At 33.9% G+C, this 10,850-nt stretch overlaps 1 protein-coding gene across 1 annotated transcript; it reads right to left on the reverse strand.

Annotated features, from left to right (window-relative positions):
• Positions 1-242: 242 nt before the first annotated feature.
• LOC128982061 (major facilitator superfamily domain-containing protein 9-like) lies at positions 243-3,094 on the reverse strand. Its single transcript, XM_054401101.1, has 2 exons — positions 3,006-3,094; positions 243-1,967 (listed from the first exon to the last, which is right to left on the reverse strand). The coding sequence occupies exon 2, from the start codon at positions 1,885-1,887 to the stop codon at positions 670-672; it is 1,218 nt and encodes a 405-aa protein (XP_054257076.1). The 5' UTR covers positions 1,888-1,967; positions 3,006-3,094; the 3' UTR covers positions 243-669.
• Positions 3,095-10,850: the final 7,756 nt, after the last annotated feature.

The following is a 10,850-nucleotide window of genomic DNA, read 5'->3' on the forward strand; positions in this document are numbered from 1 at the left end:
TTTTATCCAAATAGGGAATACATGTGACATTTTAAAGGAGATATTTTAATTTGGGTTAAATTAGGCGAATGGGAATTGTCATAAGGCTGTAGGTTTGCTGCAGCGAGGGTATTTGTTGGAAATAGAGGGACTGGTAAAGCTGAGGCCGAATATGAGGGATTCTATTACCCAATACTCAAAACTAAAAGCTATTGTATATTGTTTTTCTGAATGAGTATAGGAATAAGTTTAGTCAAATGACATGATGTAAAAAACCTTGTTTAATAAACAACGTTAAAAGAGAATCTTATGTACAATAATTATATAAATATCACATAAATCTTCATGAATTGACCATGAGCATCTGCCTTTCATTGATCTCAACAGTCATACCATAGGGCAAAAATTTAAGTAACATAGAAAAACAAAGTAGTGGAGAAAATTTTCTCGAAAAGAGTTAGATTTTTAAACTCACAGTGTAAATACATTCAGTTTTCAGATCACATATATTTTGTATTAAAGAAACAAAATCTGGGAATGCAACAAACTTTTATAAGAAAACATGCAAGAGTGTACGATAATAAAAAGGAATGGCTTGAGTAGATTATTTTATAGTCAATAGTTCATGATCAAAGTAAAAAGTTCTACATTATATGGTGAGTATATTTAATTTAAAAAACGATTAGGGTGTTAATCAGTTTTAATTCCTGTGACAACTTTGGTTGGATATATTTCTTTTCCTTTCGTCAGAAAAAGAATTAAGGATAACATTGACCCAAAGCCAGAGATCAAGAACGCTAAGTAAGTTATTGATAATGTTGCACTTAAGTAAGAGAAAAATTCAAAAACAAAAGGACTAGCTAAACTTGCAATTGTAGCAATTGAATTTTCTAAACCTATAATAGAAGCTCTATTATTTAAATTGGGATGGCTTAGTAAAGCTTCAGTAAGATAAATTCTCAATAAACTCGAGCTACAGCTTAGAGGAATCAAACTAATAACAAAGGTCACACATTCTGAAACAAAATCGATGAGAAAAAATGAGCTGGATAGTAGTAAAAAACAGATACTTAACTTAAAATAATATTCCCTACACAAATACAGATCTGATATTTTACTAGCAAATAAACCAGTAATAATACAAATAAGCCCTTGGAATGAATTGGTATACCCCACCATACTATGAGGCATCATTAGATATTCGACAACCATAACATGATAATTTGTGTAGAACAATGACAGTGAAAAACACAGGATTAGTTTTAGCAATAATGTATCCCAAAAAGTAAGAAAATTTTCACAATCTTTCACTTGATACACTTTTACTACATTTTCACTTGTCTTTGAGCTATCATGTACCACCCGATTTTCCTTTGGAAGAACTAAATACACTATAAAGGAATTAAAAACAAATAAAGTCGCAGTCATTTTACACAAGTATCGAAAACCATCTTCCCTCCCTATAAAGTGACCCCCGATCACTGGACCTAACATGAATCCCAAGGCTTCAGCTGCACTGAATCCCCCAAACCCTACGTTTTTATTTAAAATATCATTGTGCAGTAAAAAAGCCGCTTTACAAATTGTCTGTGTGTGTTTAGCGAGACCAAGAATTACTCTGCAGATGAAAATTACTAAAACAGACGAAGTGGTCGCTATAGAGTAATATGCCAGTGAGCACAGGAGAAGTGACGTGATAAGAGTACATTTCTGTCCGTATTTCTGTGAATAAAAGCCTATAGCGGGGCTAGAAAACAACTGCACTGAAGGGTATACAGACGTAATCACCCCGACCACTAGCCTGGGCAGGCCGTAGGAGGCAAGATGCAACGGCAGGAAGGGTACGAGTAGACTGGTGGCCAGTAGGTCCAGGAACGTTGCTATGTACAGCCAGTACAACTTCCCCATGGAGAAAACAGTTATAGTTCCTCCTTGCTTTTCTGGTTTGATTTACTCTTCTTAGTTGGAGGTGCATCAGTTGATTCACCCTGAAAGCAGACAAACATTTTCATCATTGTTTTCCGATAGAACATGACTTGAACCCTTGGTTTGGAGTTCACTTTTGGTGATTGTAAGTTTATGTTATTTGGGGTTCTATTGCACAAATTTTCTATCACGATAAGTAAAAAAAAAAAAACGAATGTAAAACAAGTTCACCTACGACTGTTTTTTTAAGTAGCCGTTTCAGTTCAGTTCTTAGAATTGAAAAGATTCACTTAACAGCATTGTTTACTTTCATAACAGCATAGTTTTACTCATAACAACATGGGTAACGGACCAATGAGGTTGAAGGATTGAGAGGGAAGAAGTAAAATTGCAATGATTCAAACTTAAACTAATCAACTGTTCAGGCCAATTTAATTGTTGAGGGGTGCAATTAGTGTTCGGTACAACGTTTTGTTGCATCACTGTCAGAGTCAATAAGAGGTTATAAACGAAAACATAACCTCTCTTAGAAGTTATGAGTAATGATTTCAGTAATTAAAACACTAAGAAACTCGTGTAAATATTGTTAACAACACTTGTAGAAGTTTTGAAGGCACGAGCCGTGTCGTTAACACTATCTTTACGCGATCGTTGCGTAAACTGCTATACATTCGCACCTATTCCTACATATTGCATACCGGTACACAATGTTTACTAGCTTAAGATGTACAAAAATGTAATCGTTAGAAATAAACTAAATATGCATTTATTAGTAAAACAAAAGAGGAATTTAAAAATAAGCTAAACGACTAAACATAAAAAAATCAATGCATCTGTTAACTAGCAATACTTTTAATTTTTATTTGGTGTGGGTCAAATTTAAATAAAACTATCAAAATGTATAGCTAAACTAGTGGTAGACTATTATCCAACAAAAACTGCTGTCATTTTGAAAACTCCATAAAGACAAGAGACAATGAAAAATAGATGTTACTTCATATATACCAACACATGTAGTAAAGAAATATAGTAGATAGGCATATCATATTTTAATTAAACACAAATCATGTTGAATACTCAACAATATGAAGAAAACATACCGTAATTAGCAGGGACATGTTACATGTGTTCATGAAGAGTCAGAAATACATAGAAACAATGAGAAGTAGTTTGCCAGGTCTTAGCTGGCTTTTGGCCAAAACAGAAGCTAACTCGCTTTAACAAGCAATTTGTTATCATTTTCTTTACGATTTATAAGCAATTTTTAACTCATCGCATGTAGAGAAAGACTAGGAGTAGATTATAGAAAAAGTACACCCAATTTTAAACAATTAAACTTAATATAAAATAACAGGCGATAATTTTTCTTTTTTTTCAATGCATTGAGGAAATAACAACAGAATTACAATAATGATTGAAAACTAACTAAATATTTCAAAATAATTTAAAAGTATGATTTGAAAAAAATAAACAGCCTTTTTAATTGGTGGTAAAACTACCAAATTAAATTACAATCTAAAGTTTTCATCCTCATCAATTCCTTAATATTTAGGGCAAGTTTGTTGCTAATAATCACATTCATACAAAGTTTATGATAAGACATAATAAATACTCACTATTTATAACTACAAATTTGTTGTTGTGCAAAACATCAACACTAGTAAGTATTATATAACAAATATTTTCTTTAATCTTCCTCATTATAGAGTTAAATAGATTTACAGTATCAACAAGAAAAACTAGACTGTGATAAATATACTTACCATACCGTAAACAAACATTTATTTTACATGCAACACAACGACTATAGTTACAATCTGAAACCCACTGAGGCAAGGGAGAAACTTTGCTGGGAACTAATATTCCTTTGTTTGCCACTATGTTTAATCTTAACTGCTCTAGGGCGAAATAGAAAGTAACTCTTACATAAGCTCCTACTTTGCTACTTAAAACTTTGCTAATTAGGCTCCTACATTTACGTTTAATTGTGTTGTTTATCTGTGTTTGAAAATACACTGCTTGTGCTTGTACTAATATTCCTGTGTAGAACTCTTGTATATTTTCAAACACAAGAAACGTTGAAAAAATCAGAAAAGAATAGTAGGAACATTTTAGAAACAACTTCATAATGAATTTTAAAAAGTAATGGTTAAAACGTAGAAAATTAAAAAAAAATACTTTTAAAATTCTCATGTTATTTTTATGGAGAAAAAGAAACTGTTGTAGTTTGCTTGTTTATGGATCTATGTTAATCAAATTTAAAAATACAATCAGACGGATGGAGATTTGCTTAGTCTGCAGGTTTTCTGCAGCGGGCCCCAGGGGGTATTTATTAATACAGTAAAACATAAGAAATCAAATTCTCAATACTTAGCTCTAAATAAAACAAAACAATTTAATAAAAATTGACACATGACCACAGAATTTTCAGAATTAAGTAATCTCTGCAGCAACACATTTTAACATGACAAATCATCCAAAAAATTGAAATGATCTATACAAGTTTTAACAAATTTCCCTGACTTTACACACTATTTTCAAAATTTCCCCTGACTTGCGGCCTTTTTTTTTAAACTTTCCCTGACCTTCCCTTACCCTAGACCTGTTTCCCTGACCTTCCAGGTCTGTGTGGACCCTTCAAATCAGACCATAGGTTTGGTTTGTAGCTCTGTAGAGATCCACACACAGGAGGCAACACTTCTGGCCTAGTTACCGCCATTGGTTCAGCACAGTATTTTACTTGGTGTAGATTCGATTTGATCTCGAGTCAAACTACTAAAACTAAAACACAGGCTAATACCATACATCAAAATACTGTGATAAAAGCAAAGTAGGCACCCCTGAGAAAGTGTTTAGGTAACAAGTTTCGTAAATGCCTCAACAAGCAAATTACCCTATTTAACCTAGTACAGACAGATTGGATATGTGGGTTCCAGTTTAAAGTTGAGTCTAGAACAATGCCTACAAGTTTTGCATGGCCCATGGTACAGTGTTCAAAGCTGGGGGTAACTTTACACAAAGAGAAAAGCAAACTTTGAGTTTTATTATTGTTAAGTGACAAACCGTTTGAATTAATTCCCAGATCCATGGCAGTAGCTAGGGACCGGCCGACTTGGTTGGTGATGTCAGTCACCGAAGAGGTGAAATAGGAGTTGAAGTTCCCCGCCATTAGTGAGCAGTCATCTTGACGTCCAGACACCTGCCGTTGTGCATTTATGAGTTCCCATGCCTTCTTCACTTTATTTGGAGCTGCATCGATGAGTTTGCCGTTAGCCTCAATTTTGGCTAGATGAAGAGCTTTTTTATACCTTGATTTGGCTACGGAATATCTATTCTTCATTTCCTCTACATATGAGTTGTATCGTAGTGCCCACTGCAACTTGCTGTGTAAGCTGTCAACTTCTTTCTTCATTTCAAGGAGTTCACGACTAAACCAATTTACACTGATACTGATACATTTGGATTTTTCTTATTTATGGTTTTATAAGGAAAGCATATCCTCATACCATCAATAAAAATGTCCATAAACTTGTCAAAGTAGCCTGATTCGGCAAATGGTAACTCGGCATCCCAATTTACATTGTTTAAAAAACTTAAGAACTTATCAGTATTTTTTTCACCCAACATAGACTACAGATCTGTGCGTCGAACTTATCCAGCAATGCATGGGGTGAGCCGGTACAGTACAAAGGTGATCTGTACTGATAAAATGTTGGCGGCAGTGACCAGGATCCGAACCCACGACATCGCTGCCTTGAGCCCAAAGTCTGTGACGCTACCAACTGAGCCACTGACTCACCTAAATATAAAACCTAACCTAAATTTACGTAGTTGTCACACAATGTGAGCAGACGGCAAGCATCTACGCAATGTAGGCAATAGTTGTATTAAATGTGTTATCGAAGGAATGTTAAATATAAATAGGTCTGCAGTATTATTGTGTAAGTATGTTGTTTCATAATACTACCTTGTTACTTTTTTTGTTTTAGTTTAATAGTGAATTAAAACATAATCAAACGTAAAAAAACAACTAATAAATATAAATGAAATGGGGACATGATCAACTTGCAGGTAATCATGCAAAACACAGTTACTCTAATAGCTGAGAACAGTCAGCTACGAGGTTAGAACTGCACTACACTGTCCTCAGAAAGGAGTGGCTCATTTGTCATAATCCCATCTTTTACAATTCTCTTTACATTGAATAACAGTGTAGTAAGTTCAGATATCAACATTTTGCTACAATACGTTGAATAACATCAAAGTTTGTAACAGGAACAGGATTATTGCAGACATTCTAGAACATTTGTAATTCATATTATTATTGACTTTTGACGTTTGGTATTTCCCTCATTGTCTTTATAATTCACCATAACCTCCAGTTTATCATTCTCGTCTATTGAAAGTGAACAGCTGACAACTATGTCTTTGTACTAAAGGGGAGTCGCTACTGAAAAATTACCAATTTTGTAAAAAACATGATTTTTTTATTATTTTTTTATCTTGTTCTATGGATTGTAAGGTTTCAGGAAAACATAACATTTGGTATAATATATATATTTTTTTATCACTGTGAAAAAAAATATTTGAAGTGAAGCGTGCACACCTCTTTTGGGGCATCAACTAGGCCTAGTATCAACTTCAACCGCTGTTTTCCACGACACTAATTTTTTTTTTTTTTTTCATTATAAGTTCTTATAACTTTTTAACTATTACAGCTATATGAATTAAATTTTTACCACACACTGTTTATACTATAAATCAACTTTCTGTTCATGGATATTGTAATTGGGTAAATAAAAGTACATGAAAAAAAAATTATAAAAATTGATTACCTATAAATTTTTCTAAAACTTATTTTTGAAGCCATAACTTATAAACTAATTGAGAAAATAACATGAGTATGCACAGAAAATTTGTGCTTTCTTTGCTCTTTAAAATGAGATATCAAACAATAAAATTGGTTCAGTAGTTAAATAGTTATAAGAGATTTAAAAACCCCCATTTTTTTCCCGCATTAAACTTTAAAAACTCCAAAAAGTATGTTGTAAACTAGTGGGGTTTTGCTCTTACTTTAAATGTGAAAAATACAAAATTATTACTAAGCTCAGTATACTCGCTTGGCATATGTGAGAATACTCAGGAACTGATTGAACTGACACCATTGTATGAGTTACTAAATTTTATTTGACCACTCACTCTAATCTACAACCCTTTAAAACACAATACATTTATATAATAATCAATAAATCAAATGACGTATTTACCAAAGGAATTAAATATTTTGGGGCCCCAGTATCAAAATAAGAGAATTGAACACGTATATAAGTTTAAAAGTGATAGATATAATACATATGTAAAACGACTCGATCTTAATTAATTAAACCCTTTTCCAAAAAATATAGATATTCATAAAATGTTATTAATCTACATCTTGCCATTTGGCCAAAGTCCAGTTCACAAAACTTAAAACACAAGGCTAATATGAAATTCTATAAAATTAATACACTTAACAAACAAAGACTATTCACATTTAGCAAGCTACCAAATATACACGTTTGAAAATAAAATACTAAATGAGAACTTACTTAGGCTATTTCAAAAACATTATTTTACAGGTTTAACCTTTAAGGCTATTTTGTTGTTGTTTTTATTTAGCAGGAAATAATATTTTATTATTATTTATGATTTATATCATCGATTATTTAGGTTTTAAATTTTTATTTTTAAGTTAGGTTTAGTTTGAATGAATTGTAGTTATTTAACTTAGGCCCTTTTTTGTGTAATTTAAATTTATCTACTTTCTTCTAAAATTTGTTGTCCTGGGAATTATAATTGAATTTTGACATACCGAGGAGAAGATCTTGAGGGTAGATGAATTCCCCGAGGTGACGTCTCGTGATGTCCAGGCCTCCCCTTGTCTCCGTTGGCAGATGACTCGGTGGTTGATCCTGGTCCTCGATGGTGGATGACGACCCCCTGGAACCTCTTCTCTCGGCGTGGGCTGAGTAGGTGAAGTAGTTTGGCCTAGGACGTATTCAGGTGGCAGATTTTACCAATCCTGATATATTAAGTGGGGTCTACTCGATCCGACCCCGTCCTAAGCCTCGCAAATCTTCTTCCAGACTGATGCCATCTTGCTCCTCCTGTCCCTTCCTTTTTCCAGATTTTCCATCATTCTAATTAACCCCGCCTACAGTGTCCAATCATAGTTGATCCCTTTGGTGCTCAATGCTGTGATTGGCTGCCACTTCGATCAGCAGTTCACTGTAGACGCAGGTTGTGCGTTCATTGCCCGGGACCTTGAATATGATACTTGTAGACTCGTCGGTGCCATTCAACATGTCTCTTTGTATTAGAAAATTGTAATATTTGATTTACTTCGGATTAATATAATTGTTTTAAATGGGCCTAATACGAATTTTAAAAATATGAGCATGAATGAAATTTAGGAATTTAATTAAAATATAAATATGTTTACACTCCCCTGCTCGGGAAAATTTTTCGTCCCCGAAAAATTATCTTTAGTGCCCCAGTTACAGTTCTCGCAGCTAGTCTGGGCGCGCGGCCGCGCTAGGGCAGGGGGTGTAGAGGGGAGTGTTTATTGCTAATTTCCAAAAACATTCGGCCCACACGGCACACTGGGGTTGTTCAGCGCCTCACTGCTGTCTTCATGGCTTTGGCGTGGGGGACGGTTAGTACACAAGGGTCCGCGCGCCCAGACTAGCTGCGAGAACTGTACTCGAAGATGTCTTCGCATCGTCCATTGGATTGTGCTACTGTGCGGTGTCAGCCTGTTGTGTAGCCTCTTGTTGCTCCACTGGTTTACATGATTTGAATTGTAATGGATTGAATAAGAACCATATATTCCATAATTAAAATTACGATCGAGAGGAGATCCTATCAGTACTCATTGTGTAAATTTGTGCTAATAAGTAGATCAAGTTCGTTGTTTGATAATTTTTATTTTCTTAATAGATGTTACTTAAAAGCTTGGTGTAAATTGACATATTAATTAATTGTATTTGTGTATTGAACAGCTTTCCATTTGTATGTTTGATTGTTTATATCTGTAATTAATCACTCTTTCTTTTTATACCCTATTAAATGTCATGAAGCATCTAGACTGCGCGCTTAGACTAGATATCTTCGCAAGATGTTATAGTCATAAAATTATTTTGAATTTTATAGTATCTTTAGTTCGAATATAAATTGGAGAATATTTTTGATCTATTTCATATAGAAGTGGTGATGTTAAGTTTTTTTACTCGGAAAAGATACAATCTCACAATGTTTGAATGAGATTGCGTACAAAGGCAATGCACCTAGATGCTGAGTCTGCTTGATATCATCTTTCTGCTGGAGTCATGAAGCTGCTGTCTTTGTCGTCCAAGCTTGAGAACTCAGTGAGATGTTTGTTCCGCGTCGCGTGTGAAGTTATGTGCGTTATTTGATTTCTTATTGTTTGTGTCTCTGGTTTCGTGTTTCTTGCTGTGTTGTTTCTTGTGTATCAATTGGATATTCACACGATGGGTAGGCTATTGTTATTCTCGTTTATGCTGATCGTTTTATAATTGCTATGAGTTGATAAATGTATTCCTCTCGTAATGTCACGTATTTTATTTATAAATTCTTGTACAGTATCTTCTATTTATGACTTAATTAAACATTTTTATTTGTGTCGTTATTAAATATGACGCTGTGAATTATAATACTCTTCAGAATTTAATGCAATTTAAATAATATTTTCCTTTCTCTCCCAACATGATGATTATTTACAAGCTTAATAAAGATGCTAGTTAGGGCTAAACGTTAATAATATGTATTTATCTTCTATGAAATGGCTTAATATTTTGTACATGTACTGGCTCTTCACACAATCTACCTCTTTTTTCAAGAGCTACCATGTAGGTCAAATCATTTATTTTCCCGGTAATGTGATATGGCCCCTTGAAACAGTTTTGAAATTTGCTATATTTCTTTGTGTGATCAGTAGGATATTTAATTAATATCTCATCCCCTGGCTGTAAGTCTAAATCTCTTTTATTTTGATCAAAGAAAGATTTTTGTTTATTTTGGGCTTTTTCTAAGATTTTGGGAACCTCTGTCCTAATTTTGTGAATTAGTTTGATTTCTTTTACGATGTCCGTGTCCTGATCTTCGTGTGTATAGATGTAATCAGATGGATGTCTAGCTTCTCGTGCAAAATTTAAGTAAAAGGGCGTGTAAACTGTGCTCTTGTTTATTGTAGTATTATAGGCAAATGTAACATACTTCAAAATGTCGGACCAATTGTGTGGATTTTCCTCAATGTAGTGGGAAATTGCTGTTTTAATTACTAAATTGGCTCTTTCGGTTAAACCTTGAACTCGTTGTGCATAGGGCGGGCTAGCTTTTTGCTCTATCCCTAAACTTTGTAACAACTGTTTAAGAACTTGTCCCATGAAGTGTGTTCCCTGGTCGTGGGTTATGATTTTTGGCACACCATATAAACAAAACAGATCTAGCAGTACTTTAGCTACGGTTTTACAATCCGCGGCTCGTGTTGCACGCGTGTAAACCATTCTAGTGGTAGGGTCTGTAATGATTAAAATGTATTTGTATCCATGACTTTGCGTTATTGGCCCTAAAAAGTCTATAATAATCCTTTCAAATGGTGTTATTGGAGGTATTTGGGGATTTAATTTACCATATTGCTTATACGTGGGAGATCGCCTTAACTGACATTGTTCACATGTTTTAGTGTAGTGTTCAATGTCTTGGTTCATGTTAGGCCAATAATAACGAGATTTTATTTTCTTTGCAGTTTTAAAATTTGAAAAATGTCCTCCTGAGAAAATATTATCATGAAAAGTTTTCAATATGTCGTTAACCTTCTCCTGAGGTATTGCTAATAAATGTTCAGTGTTACTTCCGTTAAAATGCTTGTAATACAATATGTTATC

This window comes from Macrosteles quadrilineatus, unplaced genomic scaffold, assembly GCF_028750875.1.
Source record: "Macrosteles quadrilineatus isolate MER2022 unplaced genomic scaffold, UCM_ALF_1.0 Scaffold_94__1_contigs__length_391377, whole genome shotgun sequence".
Classification (NCBI taxonomy): domain Eukaryota; kingdom Metazoa; phylum Arthropoda; class Insecta; order Hemiptera; family Cicadellidae; genus Macrosteles; species Macrosteles quadrilineatus.

What these genes read in the sequence shown, in the direction of transcription:
- LOC128982061 (XM_054401101.1), bottom strand. Translation starts at nt 1,887, where the DNA reads ATGGGGAAGTTGTACTGGCTGTACATAGCAACGTTCCTGGACCTACTG.